The following is a 20,144-nucleotide window of genomic DNA, read 5'->3' as shown; positions in this document are numbered from 1 at the left end:
TTGTTGATATTTACCAGGTATTAGTGAGGTATTACATTGTTGATATTTACCAGGTATTAGTGAGGTATTACATTGTTAATATTTACCAGGTATTAGTGAGGTATTACATTGTTAATATTTACCGAACAACTTTCGCGATACAAAGAAAGATTTCTGAGGTTTAGTTAAATGTCAACCATGAACGGTTAGTTGGTTACTGTTGTAATTTCAAGGCTACAGAATGGGACTAACTGTGCTTTGGCCACCACGGTATGGAAAGTCAATTTTTATAGTCGTAAGCCTACAGACTTACCGCTGAGCCACTGGAAGGAACCATGAACGTTGGGTAGACTAAGAAAAATTTTGTAAGAAGGGTAAAAGACTTAACTAGAATTTTTTTGAAACTGTAGTCAGTTGTACAGGACTAGAGAAGGCCGATCAATAATAACTAATGGTAATGGCTAGAAATCGTATCAACTGTAACAAAGTTGACACAACTGTTTCTATTATTATTATTATTACTTTGCATTACCTTTGGAAGAATTTATATTCCTAAGCTGTTCGAAAATTATTTACTTTTGAAATTCCCAAAATGAAACAAAACATATATTATTATATAATAAACTACAGCCCAAAACAAAAAGTTATGGATTACCATGGAGACAGCATGGTTAGTTCGACCTTGACGGATTCCTTCTTTCATTAGTTCAATTATTTCCTCTGCCTAGGAAGAAAAATACTTGATATTACGAAACGCAAAATCTACCTTTTTATGTCTCTTCGATATTATCTCCGCCACGTGACGGAGGTTATGTTTTCACCCATTTGTGTGTGTGTTTTTGTTTGTGTATGACAGCAAGATTTCTAAAAAAATTTTAAATACATTTGGACGAAAGTCAGTATACAATTAGACTATGACCCAGTCTTAGAAGTGATTAGTTTTGAAGGGTCTAGTCAGTCTAGATTGACATCAGCATTTGGATTTTATCTGATAGATGGGATATCCCCAACGCATTTGGATGCTATTACCACAGAAATTATCCGTTATGACAATAAGTTGACAACCAGGACTGATAACGGTATTGCGATATATACATATATATTTATTTATTTATCAAGATTTATCAAAATATAGAGAAAAATACAGTGGTTAACTAATTTACACCATTCCTATTAGAAACGTTTCTAATGAAATATCTAAGGAATTCGTGGAATTTAACATGTTTGTTTTCTGTTTTGTTTCTTCTTGCAACATTTCGCTTCTATAATGTAAATAAGATATGCCCGTTATCTCCTTTAACATGGTTTCTCAAGTTTGCATATAGAACCCTTTTTTTAATACTGTTATATTTTTGGCCCTAGTGAAAAAATAATGAATTATTTCATCCCCTCTATATGGTTATTCCAGTTTAAAAATATTTAACTTCATAGAGTAAGAAAGTCTTCTTGAGTCAGTTATTAATTCTATAAGTGGACTTTTTTGTATCTTATCTATCCAGTTAATGCGCTATTTTGACTAAAAGTACCATCAGCTTTTGTATTTTTAATTTGTTTTACCAAACGTTATTTGTATCTGGACTAATGTTGTTTGTGTATGGACGATGGTTAAAGAGTTTATTGATTAAATACTTCGAAATTCTTTAGTATTCACACAAAATGTTAAGAGGATTCTCAGAAGGATATCGTGAGACCCCCAGATATACAATACTCCAAACAAAAACGGCAGTTAATTTTAGCTTAATATAATGCAAGTTATATTATAATATATCAAAATTATTACTGAGAATTTAAATATATCTCATGAAGACGCTCTGGTCAGTATTTCCAATCAACAATATAAGCATTCAAGTCTGGACTTATCTATTTCGAACATTTATTAATTGTATATACGAGGGGTGTCCGAAAAATTCGTGGTCCGAACTATAGAGAAAAGAGACACTGTTACAATGTTTCACTTTACAACATAAACTCCTCCTTATTCTATACACTTACGTCAGCAGTGTTCTAAGTCCTTTATGCCCATCTAAAAGAATTATTCTTGGTCCTCAATCTATGATTGGACGGTATGTACGAGATTATCATCACTCTGAAATATTCGAGTTTTCAGAAAGATTTTAAGGTTAGGAAAGAGAAAAAAAAACGTTACTTGGAGCTAAATACAGTGAGTAAGGGGAGGGGTGGTCGAGTTGATTGGAAACCAGCATCATGGATAGCGTTCAAAGCAACACGCGATGTCCTGATGGAAAAGCACACCTTTTTTTAGGAATCCTCCTCTCGTTTCTTTGATTTCATGACGCATATTGTCGATTAACGATACATAGTAATCTCCTGTAATGGAATGACCCCTTTCCAAATAATCAACTAGCAAAACGTCTTTGGCATTCCAAAAAATGACCATGGCCTTCCCAGCAGAGGGTGTTATGACTTAAACTTCTTTGAGGTGGGTGAACTTAGGTGTTTCCATTGAAACGTTGCATTTTTTATCTCTGGATCGAAGTAGTGAGTTTATGTTTCATCCATTGTTAAGAACCTATTGAAATCTTTGGAGTAGGCGTTGGCTTTCAACAACTCGGATCCGTTTCTGCTCAGGTGACAGTATTTATGGAACCCATCTGGCACTAACTTTACTCATGAACAAACTGTCAGTCAAAATGCTTGCTACAGTATTTTTACCGATACTCACTTCCTCTGCTAACTTCCTAATGGTAATTTTTCTAACATACATAACCAAATAAAAAATGTTATCTACAATTTGTGTTGTGGTCGACGTCGACGGCCAATCTTACGTCGAATCATCTTCACATCATTGTCTATCACTCTTAAACTCACCACCACCACTTTTTTGCTGTTGAATGTGCCGAATCACCCTCTTTTAATGTTGCTTCTATATCTTGGTGGATTAATTGCTTGGTCAATTTTTTTTTAACACAATATTGTATCATGGCACGAAGTTCGATCTTTACCCTGACTTTCATTACTGCTCACTTATGTTCATCAAAAATCCGCGACATACCAAATAAGCTCGTTAAGTTACATGCTACGTGTTGTTTACTCATAAAAAGGTTAAAACAAAATATTTATCAGAAAAAATTATACAATATAGTAGTGTTTCTTTTCAGCTCGGGCCACTAACGTTTTGGACAACAATCTTATCAACTGGAAACTAAAAGTTAACATTATATGCTTGAAGGCTCATTTTGAGATTTATTGCGATGATTTGACTTTATAACTGAAATATATATTGTAAAATAGGAATATACGAATTGAAAATAACTAAAAATTATATTCTAAGTTATTCTATTCTTAACAATTGTTATAGGAACTGAATAAAGAAGGTCAAGTTAACAAATATAATAGGTTTAATACTAATGTCTTCTGACAAGTATAATTAATTATATTTTATTTTTTACCTGTTTTGGAAAAGCACGATACCGTGAAATCAGTTTTCTAAAGTCTTCAGTGGTATCAAACTTCATAGCACTGTTCACTGTAATTACCAAGTTCCGCTGTACTCCTTCTAAGCGATTAACAGGAAAAAAATACCTGAAAAAAGATAGATAATATTTTACTACCTATTATTTTAACTGTCTATTATTTTAATTTCAGTTTAACTGAAATAAACAAGCAGTTCAATATGGGAATAAGCAGTTAATGATATTTAATAATTTATACATTTTATAGGTCCTCGAATTTACCGAAAGGTTTTCAAATCTGTGTATTCTAAACAAAGTTATGAAAACGTCACTCATTTTTGGATTAGAAAACGTAATGTTCACAATATGTTTGCCTCCCAGTGGCACAGTGGTATGTCTGCGGATTTACAACGCTAAAATCCGGGTTTCGATACCCCTGGTGGGCAGAGCCCAGATAGTCCATTGTGTAGCTTTGTGCTTAACTACAAAGAAACACAATATGTTTAAAATTGCACATATTTGAAGTACACTTTTATTAAGTTCTCTAATATTTCGGCAGTTTCTCAGACTAAAGTTTCATCAAATACCTCAATCAATTCCAGAAAAGCTTAAATCAAATTGTTGTGATTTTATGTGTGTAACTGCGTCAGTAATAGCAAATAAAAATTCTTGAGCGTATTTAGAATTTAACAAAAACTGAAGAACTACTTCAAGATTCTAAAACAAAATGATAAAACTACGATTACTTCAGTCAGGTACACTTCTGGTAACTTCAGGTTTTATGTAATCCGATTACCAGTTTGTTTTTTTTTATTATTAATTCCTAATTTGTGTAAAATAAATATTTTCTTCAACATCAGTCTTACCCTGAAAATTTCATACCGTCAACGAATAGTTGCAGTTCGGAAATTAAAAGTTCTAAGTTAGAACGGTACGTTCCATCTTCCAAATTAGGAAGTAATTCGTGAGCGATTTGAAGGAACCTCTCAGCATCTGTCTTTTTAGGAAACAAAACAAAAACACCATATATATAAGAAATATTAAAGTTCTGTTTTTGTTTCACAACAATGTACTTAAGCATTATATAATAACACAGGCCTGCGAATTTAAAGTTCATGAAAGTTGTTTTGGTTTTAATAACGGATTTTCTATAATTCAGCTACACAGATTTCGAAAATAATATTCATTTTTTCTATCGTGTAAGGATTTTTTTAGAAATCGTGAAGAAGAAAAAAAACTCTTATTTAGATCAAATTATTATTTTGTTTACCACAATGAACATTTTTTATTATTGTATTTGTCAACAAAAATACAAAAAACTGAAGAAAAGGGAAGAACATTGATGTCAAACGAATATGCATCCTCATTCATCCTGATTTTCTTTTGTGAAATCTGCGTCTTTTAGTCTCAAAACTACGTGTTGTAGTCTTTCTTTTATGTATTGCGTTAATTTGTTTGGTGAAAAATCTGTACATGATGGAGAAAAATGAATATCATTTTTGGATTCAGCGTACAGGAATTACTGTAGAACATGTACAAATTTCAAGACAGTAAAACCATCGCAGGCCTATGTTATTTACACGTATCTCTCTCTCCAATAGAGTTTAAGAATATATAATGACAACTTCTTTTTTAATCATTTTGTCTAACTTTTTGTTTAGTTTGCACATGTATCCAATAGAGAATAATTAATTAATAAAATAATTACTTAACTTAAAAAATATATATGAATGTTCTAACAACGTCTTTAATGTTTCTACACAACATAAAATGTAAAAGTGAACGACACAACATAGCATTAACTTGACAACATAATAAGATATTTTGGGGACACAAGTATACTTAATATTGAAAATGTATACTTTATGAAAAAGATAAAATACTCCTAAACATACCGTTATGACAACATTGTTTCAACACAACATAAAATCTTGAAGTGAATTAAATAACAGAGCATTAATTAGACAATATAATAAGCGACTTTTGGGACACAAATATACTTATTATAAAAAATAAATATTTAATGCGAAATTTATCACATCATGTTTTAACACAATTGGATTCTTAAATTATCTTATTGACACTAAATGTATAGAAATGAATGCAAAAAATTGGGTTATTGAGATACAGAATGTCCTATTTAATTAATAATCTTTGACGCTGTTTTCTGATTTGCAAACGAAAGATTCAATAAAATATTAAAGCTGCTATCATAAATCTAATTGTAATAAAAACAATCATTCAAATAGTTTCAACAGAATCCAACACAACTACGTACTCATATGCTATTGATCATGATATATCGAAAGTGTTTATGATAATCCTAGCCTTTTAGGTGTATCCACGAATCTCCTTCAACTTTACATAAAAATAAAGTTCCAATTATCATCATTTTGTAATAATTATTTAAAGTATAAAGGTTTGAAGTCATACAAATGTAGAAATATTACAGGTGATTTCCTTCCCACTGTTGGCTAAAGACAGCGAAAGGCAGTAGGAGTTGAGACGTTGTTTGTCAAAGTAATCATCCCCTAACACCTAATTTGATCCTCCAATAGCAACTACCATTGGCATTTACGTTAGAATTATGTGAGATAGAGGGAGTATCCCTAACGATTGGGTGCTATGACTATAAAAGTTTTCAGTTATTACAACCTCTGGCAATGTATTGGGTCAAAAAGAAATTAATGTCGCGTTTTGGAACACTTTCAATAACCACCACCCCCCAAAAAATCTACATCACGTATAATAGTTAAACGAACCTCCTAAACGTCACGTTAGTGTAGCCTATATGATGTGTAAAGTTGAGTATATTCTAATCCCTTATAGTGATGGCACACGACGAGACACACATTTGGCATGTAATGTTGTTTGAATACAAGAAGGGAAACAACTCCTATGTAGCCACAAAGAATATACAAGAAGTTTATGGAAATGTTTTGAACATTCGTAAGTGTCAACGATGGTTCAGCAAATTTCCTTCAGGTGACTTTAGCTTTAAAAAACTGATATGGCAGGGGCCGACATGTTGGAATTGATATTGATGCTCTGAAGACGCTTGTTGACTCTAACCCAAGGCAACGCACTCGTGAAATGGCCCTGATATTGCATGTCTCTCATGAAACAATACGTAGACGTATAAGGAATATGGGAAAACTCCATAAAGAACTCTCCGATGATCATCGTTTCCAACGTGTAAACGTTGCTTCGTCTCTTCTGGCGCGTAACGCGCGTGAACCATTTTTGGACAGAATTGTCATCGGTGATGAAAAATGGATTCTGTATGCGAATATTAAACGGCAAAAACAATGGCTCAGTCCAAGACAAAAACCACTTCCGACCGCAAAACATGGACTCTATCCGTAGAAAGTGATGATTTGCATTTGGTGGGACATCAAAGGAGTAATTCATTTCGAACTCCTCAATCCACAGTGAACTGTCAATGCAGAGATCTATAGTCAGCAACTGGAACGTTTAAATCAAGCCCTTCATCAGAAACGCCCTTCACTCGTCAATCGGAAAGGTATTCTTCTTCTCCACGACAATGCACACCCACATGTTTGACGCAACACAAGATTATGGAGTTGGGTTGAGAAGTTCTCCCCCACCCACCATGTTCTCCAGATATGGCACTATCAGATCACCATCTTTTTCGTTCGCTGCAACACCAAGGCGTGCAAATGTAAATATTATTAAAGAAGACATCGACATGTTTTTTTTTCTTTAAAGCCAAGTGATTTCTTAACTCTGGGCATTAACAGCCTGATTGTAAGATGGAAAAGCATCTTCGATAAGAATGGAGACTATTTTATTTAATGAATGTTTCGTTTTGATATATAAAAAATAGCGACATTAATTTCTTGACGGCTTAATACAAAGTTTTCCTTTTTTAGGCTAGAATCTCATAATTTACAGTTTTTAAAAAGATCTGATTTGGTCGCTTATACACAATTGGTGTAATTTATAATATTAGGAGTGTTTATTAACTTTTATATATATATATGTTCATAATTTCTTAAAATAAAAACACTTTAAACAAGTTTACCATTCTTTTTCTGAAGACTTCTAGAGCGTATGAATCTAGGCGGTCATCAAACGTGTGGTTTCCTACTTCAGAGGCAAATTCTGGACTTTGTTGCAACCTCCATGTCCAAAATTCGGAAAACAGTGCCTCAACATTTTCCTTTTCTGTATTTTTTGTAGATTTCTCAGGTAAGGATTCACCATAAAGACACCTAGTCTGTAAAATTAAGTACAAAAATAACAGGAGCAGATCTGAAAGGTAATAGTTTTCACAGAAAACTAAATATCCCCAAGTTAAATAATGAATAAAACGGGGTTTTCTTAACTCAATCAGGATGAATTTCCGTTGGATATAAAGCGAAATCATAGAAATGATATTTATAGAAAATCTTATGAGTAATACATTTCATTCATTATTTTCAGTATGCAAAGTGAGCTAAATGTTACTTCTAAGTTGATTCTTGCACTGTGATGACTTAATATGAAGTATGTTGAAAATTAAACGTGTGGTATTTTTAAGTACTCTGACTTCCCTTAAGGTAGTCGGGTTGGAGCCACTGATTAACAGGTTTCGAAAGAAAATGTATTATGAAATGAATCAGGATTATGTAACTTCGACTATGTTTGAAGCAAAGAAAGAGACTGGACACAATGTACATTTGTAAAACACAGTGGTGCAATATTGATTTCAAACAAAAACAAGTGCATTTTCTTGCACCTTTACTAGAATCTAAGTAAAATAGTTGTATATTCCAAGTCAAACTGTTCCTGATTGAGAAAATTGGTATTATATACGAAAAGCATATATTCCATTCTTATTAGGACATAGCTACAACCCACGTGGCTGCAAATTAATGGATGTTGTATTCTTGAGGTATCACTTGACTTGCCGGTGGAAAATATCAGTGTCTCTTTCTACACTTTTCCACCAGAAACTTCATGTGCGCTCTAGTTGAATGGCCCAGCTCAGTAAGTAACTAGACCAATATTAACTTAATGGTTCATTTAACTTACATTTTGAATTAACACTGCAAGCATAATGACATTAAATAAAGACCACCAGCTTCTTAACTCTTTATTTAATGTAAAAATTCGAAATTTAAGAACGAATTATATCTTGTATGAAGCAAGAAATTCATGTAGCTCTTGTACAACAATACAAATAAGTATACAGCAAACATATCTTTTTTTAACAAACTATTACAAAATATAAAGAAATGTAAAAACAAACTCTTTAAGTTTGATTTTGAAAAATAAAACATACCCTATAACATAATTAATATAAGATAAACCTTTTAAGAATCACATTATAATACATTATATTAACCCTTTTTGTGCCATACGAAACAACACTTCATTGTTTCATACCAAAAATATAAGACTAAGTACTATCCTTTATAAAATTCCATATTAAAGTATGTAGAATAAAGATAAAAAGACCCTTTATGAAAGTAAAACATACCAAAATCAAAATACAAGATTACAACATAAAAACCTTTATAATAATACAACAATGCCACATATTCATAAAATACTTACAATTTACTCTATTACACTGTATATATACAATATAACGCATTCCCAAAAATAATGACTATAATAAATATATATACAGAGGTTTCAGAGTATATAAATATGTACAACAAATAAAAACAAAAATATTAATAAAAAGTAATGTCTAAAAAAAAGAAAGATCACTTAAGATTGTCTAATGTTTATACAGAAAAATCATCAATGGAGCTTCAAATTACCCTTTTTTAATGATGCTTATATGAAAAGGATCATTTTGCAGAATATTGTTCAATGCTACTCAAGAGCTATTGGTTCTGGATGTCTCTAATTTTGAAGTGATAGATTAAAGGGAAGACAACTAGTGAACACCACCGACCACTAATTCTTGGGCTATGCCAGTCAGACAGAATAATAGTATTTTGCTGTTTTTCTTATAATATAACCATATCCCCAAATTCTTATACTTATTTTTGGTGGTAATGAGATGCAAACCAAAGAATCGTAGATTTACAGCTCGCCACACTAACCGTTAGGTCATGCTCAGCCTTATATGAAAAGGAAAATAAAAATAATATATAATAATAAGAAAAACATAAGTACAGAATTTGGGGAGCTACAGCTTCTCATCTTCAGTGGAGTCCCAACAACAAATCTTCCAATGCAGCAGTCGACTTATATAAAGCTGTGCTCATTTATGTATATTATCTTAGGCTCTCACAATAGCCTTCTGCATCTGTGCCAGCTCAGCTCATAGGTGGTGTACCTCTTCAGGCAGCTGTGAAAGAGGATCCATACACTTCAGGAACTGGAATTACTCTCATTTTTAAAGCATCCAGACTTCTGTCCATCTGATTGCTTACTTTAAGCAGTGGAAATTTATAGCCAGTATCTGTAAAAGTGTAGGGAATCTCTTTTGTCCTTTTATTTCAGTCCAAAGCATGATGAGCACCTGTAATTCTCTGTCTGTGGAGGTTGCAGCTGGAATTATACTGTGAGCAGAGGAGGTGCAACAGCTGAGATGGGTGCTCCCATATTGATATGACGAGCCACTGGAGCTCTCTCTACTGATGGTTTGGCTGTGACTTTCATTATGAGGCTTGTTGGTTCCAATGTAGTCAGACCTTCCATGAATTTGGATGACCTCTAGAAAGAAGTTAGTTTGAAGGCCTGTCTATTTGTGTTTTTAAATACAATGCTCCTTCCTCACGTGCATGCATTTGGATATTGATGACACTTCTCCACCTGGTGTCGGCCAATGGGTCGCTTGAAAGTTGAGACTGAGCTTAATTGGGTCGTGGTGGTAGTAATCGGTGTAGTTTCTGTGTATTATATTCTGGTTGGCTCAGAAATAATCTTACAATACCCATTGGCTTAGGAGTTTGTGTACTTGGAGACTTCAGGGTTAGTACATGCGCATCACCAGTCAGAGCTATAATCTCTAACTAGTTGGTGAGAAATACGTCACCATTCACTGACTCTACTTGATCAAATGTCAGATTAAACCTTCAGAATGATACCTGAAAAGTATCCAAATTGATAGATTTCAGTGTATTTTAATTCAGTATTTATGCAGTAACATTTGAGTTTGGAAACTATAATGAAAATTATATAATGACTATTTTGCATCACGATTGTCAGAAGGGCTAAAAACTTGATCTTAAATAGGAAGGGTCAGGATTGAGGTACAAGATGAACCAACTTCTGATTCTCAAACTTTAGTTAGAAGTATAGATTAAAGTTGTAATTGTCTAGTTACAATAATCTTCTGTCCTTTAGAAACAGAGAGAATAACCTATTGCTATGGTCAGTTGACATTTCTGCATTTCTACTCATGTTTACATCACCTGTAGAGAATGTAATCCCTTTTATCTTTGGACTTCTTAGTCCTCTAGGTTTCAATGAGACTTGTACTAGGCCAAAATTCAACTGTGTTTTATAAGGTTGTCATTGTCAAGAAACAAGCTCACAGCTACCCTGTACCACATCCACATCCACAACTGATTGGCTGTTATATAAACAAAGTCCAAATCCAGTATGAATGAAATGGACATGAAACTGGAAACTCTCGTTCCTATACAAATAACCAAACAAACCAACAAACCACTATACTTGGCAATTATCTCTATTTGTATTTACTATGAAACTTCATCAACACCAACATATCTTTTCCTATCAGATTACTTTTGGATACAAGTTTAATACAGGCCAAAAACAACTCTAAAGCACTGCAGTTCTGGTCTTAGTTGTGACTTCTTGCTAGACCTTCAAAGTCTTCTCTATCAAGCATTTGAACTGCACCTGCTCCTGATACAATGTTAAGAAAACATTTTCTAAAACAATATGCTTGTCACAGTACTTCAATGTGTTGCCTACAGATAATTTCACCAGCTTACGAATACTTCTATTTAATTCAAGTAAAATATTATCCACTACTGCTATCGAAAACATCAGGTTAAACTGTGTTATTTTCCATTTGTAATGCTAGTCTAATTACTCCTCTTATCCCGTCATTGAAGTTCAGTTCTTCAGAAATATTTCAATGTCAAAACTGACACGTAAATAATAAGTTAAGTTACAGTATTTCTTCAAATAATGCTTTACAGGCTAATAATTGTAGTTAATTTCATATCATAAAGTCTTACTATCCGGGTTAAATTCTTTATTCTTATTAATTTGTTGCTTAACAGTTGAGTTCTCAATGTCAGATATTTAATTATGTTATATAGCACCCATCATTGATTTTATGTAACATTGATGTTTGTGCAACAGAAAAGAATATTCATTCATACACGTGCATTCCGTCAGAAGCTCGTAAGACAGACTGCTAACTATGTCGTAGTAGCTATGGTGCCATAATATCCTGTCACCTACGAATTGTTCAACTCATCACATTTTGTAGGAATCACAAAATGGCTAATCACTGAAGAATTCATCCAAACTAAGACTTTTCAGCTGAAATTCTTTTGACTAGGATTAATATTTGTGCTGTAAAAGCTCTTGTCCAAGCCATTTGAAAACATCAAAGGGTGACTGTAGGCACCATTGGTGAAAGTCATCTGGCAACAATAGCTATTTCTCTAGCAGGTCAGATAGCAAGTTTCAAATGGCAAAATGATTAGATCATAGCACAATAGTCAGCGTCCCCAAGCCAGGAAGTATACTGCCAATGTAAACATGCACCACAGAAGAACTTGAGGTCCAGGATAGCCATTGAATTGCCTTCCTTGAGCACACTGTCATTCTGCCACCCTAGAAAAGAGTGTTGGAGTCCCTGAGATGTCTTATCATACTGTGCACATAATCTCTAGAACATCTTGGATAGGTGATGGCCAGGAAGTTAAGAAGAAAGCAACTGACTATGATCATGGTTCATCATGTTTGAAGAGAAGCAAATCACTCTGCATACATTTAACTGTACAATAAAGGAGGATTTGAACAATTTATTGAAGCTATTCAGGCATATAACTGTCTGCAATGGCTGGTCTTCAAAACAGATTGTACAATACCTGATTCTGAGTCTAATAGTCTCTATCTATAGAATCCATCATGCACTTTAACAAGGAGTAGCTCTGGGATTATAAAATAGCCATTACTGAATAGCAAACAAAGGTACACCATATGTAAAACAGAGCAGTCTATCAGATTTAAAGGACACTTTCATGGAAGGGTTACCCAGAAAGGTGATAGAGCAGCATCTGAGTTTGAGATATCTTTTCACACTTACTAAGGCAGCTACTGTCATGATGAAGTATAAAGTATTGACTTAAAACTGGTAGCAAGAGAGAGAAAGCCTGTTGTGGTAACTATAGGGACATTCTACCTCAGACAGACCATCCTACCCAGGTGCCCACTTCATGTCAAGTTCAAACCCAGTTGAGACCTAATCAACTACCCACACATCCAAGTGTTGTGATACAGCCTCACTAGTATCCAGCATTCCAATGGTGTATATAACATGAAATATGCTGCAACGTGTGCTGTTGATTCCTCCACCAGGAACTCATCCGGAAAGGGGGGCCAGAACGTCTATTTCTGTGGAGAATGTTGGATCATCTTCAAGTTAACTGATCATACCAAACCAAAGAGCATTTTATACAAAGCTATGGGTTCTGATCGATAATAAAACAGGTACATGAGAACCAGCAGACAGCTATGAATACTACTGCTATAGCTCCAGGAAACTAGAGAAGCCCAAATCAAGTCTGAGTTACTGAAAAGTGTTGTGATCAGCTCACCTCTTTCAGGGCTGGTTTGTTCTTTGTATATACCTATCAGAGTACAAGGCACGTCTCAGATCTGTATTCGACACATGAATTTATGAAACTGGATGGCTGACTCATTCAGAATACTGTCACACGACAGTACATAGCTACAAGAGGTGTATGTTTGATTAAACTATAAATGCACAGACTCCCCTGTGTTTGTATGCATGGAAGTGAAATTTATTCTAAGTCATGTTGTGTGTTGAGAGGGAATTTCCAAGTTCCTGCAAAAATAGCAATCAAGAAGTCTGCAATTTCCTTGGTTTTGTGTCATATAACTGATAGTTTGTGACAAACTTTCCTAACATTTCCTCACCATTATCAGCCCTTACTAAGGTACAAATGCACTTCAAATACTGCATACTGAAGAAAGAACTACTTATATTTGTTGTCTTTGTACAAACCTTTTAGAACAACTTGTATCATAGAAAATTTACGTTTTGAGTGGAGCATGAATCACTGAATTTGTTGCTTAGGTTTAAAACCCTAAACGAATTATAATGTTCTGGATAACAGCATTGGAAGAGTGTGATTTGATTATACATTAATGCCTTGGTCCACAACATAGAAACACAGACTGATAGACTTGCTGAACAGTGGAACCTTTTCTGTTCATTGAATGTTTGGATCCTAGACACAGTTCAGATCATTTCTGCATAATAATCCAAAGACAGACAAATGGAGATTCTACAAGTGAATGGATGCCATGATTAGCACTTTTTGATTTCTGTAAATAGCAACTGAAGGTACCAGACTAACTGGGGAACTCCTTGCTACACAACAGAGTAAAGCATGATTGAATCGGATTTAGAAACCTAATGCAAACACATCTAACATGTGGCAGTTATTTAAGCAGTTTTGAGTCTACGAAAGTGTGCTATGCTGTTGTTAGTAACCCTCAAGCAGTGGTTCTACACCTGTGTTGCAGTTAGTGTTGCCCAGAACTATGAGTCATGAGATTCACCAGAATTTGCATAACACCAAGGCTGAAGGATACCAAGGTGTTACTTGCCTTGTGTTAGCATTCAATGGTGGTACTTTGTTACATGCCTTAAGTTAACATTCAGTGGCGGTTCTTCTGGACATTTTCCAGTCGAGGTGTTCAACACTAATATGAATTCTTTATGGTGTGTACCATCCAGAGAAAAAGCAAAGAATTGTTGGTTCTGCTGTGCGAAGAATAGCTCTAGATATTGCTAGACCACACCTGGAGACAGAAAAAGATCATTTGTATATACTTGTGGCCATTGACTACTTCACAAAGTAGGTCAAGGCTTATCCATTGGCCAATACTTCTATACAGTCCGTGGCTGATGCATTGGCAGAGAACTTGATAACCAGGTTCAGAACATCTAAAGAAATTCACATAAATCAGGGAACTAGCTGTAACAGTCCAGTGTTTTCTGAGTTGTGTAAATCAGAGGTTGGGGCAATGATGTACACTTCATTTATCCACCCAGCCCAATAGTTTGGTGAAAGGGTTGAAACAGACTGTCAAGCATATGTTTGCTACGTTTGTTAACCCTAACCAAACTGATTGGGATGACATTTATCCTATGTCATGATGTTGTACCACACAACTGAACAGAGATAAAAAGATTGATCCCCAAATGTGCTCATGTTCAACCAAAACGTCTTGCTCTGTGTAGAAATGGTGTATCACCATACACCTAGAGTGGATGTCTTACATTGACCACAGGGATGTGTGGAGAAGATAAGGTCTCTGATAAATGATGTACATGATTTTGTATATCAATAGCGAGGAACGAATATTATAGAGCTATCGACAAAATGTTGAGAAATAGCACACAATAGTGTGCTAAAACCTCAATTTTCAATAAATTACCATGAACAAGAAGGTTATGTCAATCAGAACGTATTTTTAGCAAGGATCTGGTCTTCCTGGCCAATCCAAAGTTGTGCGAAATTGAACTGAATTTCCACCTGGTAGAACCCATGGATGAGGATAAATTGTCGGCCAACACATCAGATGTTTGGAACCTAGCCAAATTGGTTGTCAGGCTATTTTTAAGGTATCCAGGGTCCCACCAACCCCCGTTAGCAGTAGACTCATCCACAGAGCCAAACATTTCATCAGATGGAGTGACTCCATCAGTCCTAAAGACTACATCACTGAGCAGCACCTCCATACCTTTTGAGCGAGTCTGTCAGTGGCTCAGCTACTGCTACCAGTTGCCACAACATCAGCAGAAAAAATGGCAGATGTCTTAGCATAGGGAACATCTCCTTAGGAATCTTGTTGGAAGGTATCTACTGATAGGGGGCTTAGGCACAAAATGTGCATCCACTCCATCAGAATCACTACATTCCAATGCTGAGGAAGACCCTTCCCTGAGTTAAGGTTATCTCGAGTAATTGCTGAGTGATGGGAAAAGAAGATTAAGTAAGGCGATGCTTGACCAGCACCATCTACAGCAGTGATTTCAGTGCACACCACCACAAGGAGGCCATGCAGTTGCTATGACCTCAATGTCTGCATTGATTCTACCAGCATCGTCTACCAAGCAGCTTCTACCAAAAAAGTCGATTTATTCAAGACCCCACCCACTGCAATTGTCCCGACTTAAGTGCAGATTCAGGTCCTAAAATGACATTAGCAAGAAATGGAAGGCCAATTTATATAGGCCTGAATCTTGTATAACTAAGAAGAATGTTATCTTCGATGGTGCTTAGTGCCACCTTCTGCATTAGTGGAAGAATCTTCCAGCTGCAGACAGAGCTGGATCAGACCACACTGGCTTTAGCCCAAGCCATAGCTATTCATTCAGACATGATGAAGCCAAGGAAATAAAGGAATCTACATTAAGTCATGTACGAAAATTCCCTGTCGACAAATATGTGTGGCATATGAATATACCACCCATTTCTGTCGATTTTTTAAAATATTATATTATTTATTGTGGATTTATCATTTATCATGTATATTTGCAGGCTTTACATAAAATATAGTCGAGAAAATGGATAAGTTCGTTTTGTTCTAGTTGCCTTTGTTTCTTTGCTATTTTCTGGAGTTAATACCTGCTCTGCATTTTTTTTCTGGGTGCTATATTGCTGCAAAACTGCACGTTGTGCAAGGATGTCAGAAGCATTGTCTTTCGATTGTAGCTCAAGTGATATTTATTGATCAAAGTCCCACCTATTTCAAAATGTGAATGACCAGTCATGTGGTAGCACTAGACTCTGGGTAAAGACAAGGTTTTTTTTAAGGAACGTTGCACTTAGACAGTCTCGGACAAGGTCTTGAAGAGTAGGCCACTGAGAGCATCCAGTACAAGCAACAATCCATGGTATTCTGAAACAGATACACACACACTGTTTTCGTGTTTACTATTTATAAATATTGTGCATTTTTGTATTTCACTTTGTGCCAATTTTCATTATTCGAGGACTATCCGCGCTAGCTGTCCCTGTTTTAGAAATAACAGATTAGAGAGAATGCAGCTAGTCAACAGCACCCAACGCTAACTCTTTTGCCAACGAAATGTGGATGACCGTCACTTATGACACCCCCGGAGTTGAAAGTGTAAGCATATTCGATGACAGGATTCGAACTCGCAACCTATAGATTGAGAGTCGAGCGCCCTAACCTCCAGGCCATGTCAGCTCGTCATAATAAGCTCAAATATACAAGTATAAGTTATTAAATTCTAAAACTAAATGTGAAGCCCTTGTCTCCATTTACCACTTATCACTGAAGTATACCAGTTTTGAGGAATGCCACCCTCTATCTGTAACTCTGGACGAAGTCAAAAAGAAAGAATAAGACGAGGCTACAACAATAACTTTCGTGAGTCTAAGACATCTATAAAAATCATACATATAAGGAGAAGTTAAAACCATATTTATTTATGAACACTTATTTCAATTTCCATTCCTTTAAGTAAATTACTCAAACACGCAGCACTTATAAGCTCAGAAACGGAAACTAGTTAGTAGCTTAGATCCACTCCATAAGCTCCTTCTCTTTGGCTGCGTGGATGCATTTTGTCAGTTTGATATTCACATGATGTCATTGTCTAAAAATGGATATCATGATAAGCACTAAAAGTGCTTATAATCATTTATTTTTGTTGCAATTAATATTAACTCGACGAATTTAAAAAATAGTCCCCAAGACTCAATATAGAACTTATTCATAGCGTATTTAGATAAATATTTCGTGTTCTTAAATTAATTTGCCATGTGCTGACAATTATACAAAATAGAATTTTTTTAAATGTCAAAACATTATTATATGTGTAAGTAAATGGAACTTTTACATTCCAGTTCACACCGTAACAGCTGTTGTCAAGCGATTTTTGTTAATATAAATAGCGTCTCAACCAATATGTTTTTCGTATCCCTGAAGAGCCTTAGAGGCATTGGATATCAGAGATATCTTTATAGTGTGGTTGGCACTATTTACTCTAATATCGTAGTTGCTCATTAAAATCACATGAGAACAGAAACTTATTTTAAGTCTAAAATGTAAACACTTAAGAAAGATAATATATGTATAAAATTATTAAAAACAACCACATGTTTACAACAATAAAGTCGTTTGCAGATTCTAGAATTTTTACATCTTATGTACGGGAACTTTTTTGATGTTTAGTTTGAGGAAGTGATCGTAAAATGTCGATTTTACCTGTTCATTATCAAGAGATATTTATTTTAAAAATTTAATTGTGAAAAATTATTAAAATAATGTTTTAAATTTTGATTTTAGTTTTAGTATATAGTTGTTGTTTTTATAAACTAAAGTAAGAATTGCTCACCTTTATTTATCGCACTTTCCTAAAGCTTGGAGTGCTACAATTTTGACCCTTAAGCCCAGTAGCCCAGGAGTAAGTCTCAGTCCTAACGACGCTAATATTGGGGTTTCGATGTCGTATTGGACAGAGCACAGACAGCCCATTGTGTAGTTCTGTGGTTAACAACAACCAAACTAACCAGCTACAATGTTATAGTACTTTTTGCTAGAATATTATCTAGTAATAGTTAGAAATAAAGTTATGTTGTTGTTGTCGTTGTTGCTTAGCAATGACACGAGCTTAAGTGGCCGCTTTCGAAATGTGGGACCAAAACAACTAATATATTCATTTGTAGAGTATCTAAATGGTCAATCTAATTAAGAAGTGTAGGGAAACACAAAACTCATAAAATAGATATGTATTAGTACAGGAAACAACCGAGTTTAGTCTTTATAATTTTACATGTGATATATATTTACACGGTTTTTACTAGCAAAGTTTCCACAAAATAACGAGATTTCTGTAATTTATGTTCATACATTTCTATAAGGAATACCAGAATATTAGTAACAACGTAATTTATTATAATATTCATCTGATTATCGCGCCTGCATGACATATAACAGATTCAATAAATAGAAAACATGGAAAACTTAAGAATAAACATGCTTGATAATTACCAGAGATGTAGCAAGAATGAATATCCAACATGAGGCAGAAAAATATGGATTCATGACGGAAACAATCAACACAAACTTGTTAAACGAAGGAATTGAAACTAAATTTCAGTTGACTGTTCAACCCGTACTTTAGCGTTCAACCAATGACAGAAATACGTAAAAACTTGTTTTCTGATTATACCGCTTTGGGCTAGTTACCATAACTAGCTTGACCACTATTTGTTGACATACTTCGGAATGTTGCTGTAACTATCATGTACTTTGTTCTCTTGAGAGTACAGTAAGGAAACAAACTAGCAGGCGAAAAGAAAAAAGATTCAGGAAAAGATCATTTCCTTTTGCAAGTAAACCATCTAATATTTGATAATGATGAATTTCGTTGCAATCGTTAATTTCTGAACAGACTTACGATCATAGCAACTTAGCCCCATCATCTATTTAGACTCTATACTTTAACTCATTTACTACTACCAGTAAATGTATGCTTCTCTAGAGTATTGCCATGAGCATATATACAGAACATACTACCTGACTCTTCTTTTAACACTAGAAAGTGTGACATTAACCACATGTGAGGTTGGAATTTTTATAAAAACCTTGAATAAAGGGTAGTTTCTCCTCAAACTTTTCAAATTTCAGAAAAATACAGAGATATTAAAACATGAATTTTTTGTTGCTTTTTATATTTATTATAAGTAGTTGTTTGTTCGAAGTTAAGCACAAAGCTACTCAATGGGCTATCTGTGCTTTGCCCATCACGGGTATCGAAATCCGGTTTTCTCGCGTTGTAAATCCGCAGACATACCGCTATACCACTGGGGGCTATATTATAAGTATCAAGTATTATGTATATCAAACCAAATCTGACCCTGGGAGAATTATCTATCCATAAATGTTATACAGTGAAACTTTAAGTAAGGAGAAACAAAAACTTACAAAATAAATAAAAATACAACTTGTATGCATCAGAGAAATATTCAATGTTGTCAGACTTTATGATTCAAAAGATAATTAAATGTAAAAGTAACTGTATTAGGTATGAGTAACTGTGACATATTTGTATAACGAAATGATTTATTTCAACGTATTGTAAGTGAGGATCATTTCCGCCTAGAAGCAGTAATGAAGTGATAATGGATTATTCTGGGGGGGGGGAAGTCTACTAAGGAAGTAAAACATTTTATTTACAGGATTCTTCTAACGTGTCAAAGTACAGTTATTCTATCTTCAGCAAAGTGCGAAGCCTGAAAAAAGGTTTACTGACATATATATATATATATGTGTATATGTATAAATTATATAAAATATTAATGATAATGGAGAAAATGAAATTTAGAAAACACTTGGAAGAACTAACATGTGTAAGCCATGAAGCATATTCAAGAATGCAATCAAAATATTAACATTGGTGAACGGTAAGGCAGACACGTTTAAAAATAAATTCGAACTATAGAATAGAATAATAATAATAATACATAAGTCACAATTTAGGAAATATGAATTACAAATTGGTGCTTTTTT

The 20,144-nt window shown here is 34.4% G+C and overlaps 1 protein-coding gene across 1 annotated transcript in view; it reads right to left on the bottom strand.

The window, feature by feature from the left end:
- The window catches only part of LOC106458957, a 29,709-nt gene extending 10,958 nt beyond the window's left edge, over positions 1-18,751 (bottom strand). Inside the window, exons 1-5 of the mRNA XM_013918526.1 lie at positions 18,624-18,751; positions 7,438-7,632; positions 4,259-4,389; positions 3,390-3,522; positions 635-703 (exon numbers count right to left, since the gene is read on the bottom strand). Coding sequence (XP_013773980.1) covers positions 635-703; positions 3,390-3,522; positions 4,259-4,389; positions 7,438-7,632; positions 18,624-18,677 — 582 coding nt within the window. The 5' untranslated portion in view covers positions 18,678-18,751. The remainder of the gene's footprint in view (positions 1-634; positions 704-3,389; positions 3,523-4,258; positions 4,390-7,437; positions 7,633-18,623) is intronic.
- Between the last annotated feature and the right edge of the window lie 1,393 nt (positions 18,752-20,144).

Source organism: Limulus polyphemus, unplaced genomic scaffold, assembly GCF_000517525.1.
Source record: "Limulus polyphemus unplaced genomic scaffold, Limulus_polyphemus-2.1.2 Scaffold538, whole genome shotgun sequence".
In the NCBI taxonomy this organism is placed as follows: Eukaryota; Metazoa; Arthropoda; class Merostomata; order Xiphosura; family Limulidae; genus Limulus; species Limulus polyphemus.
Note: the sequence above shows the minus strand (reverse complement) of the source record. Positions and strands in the feature narration are given on the sequence as shown.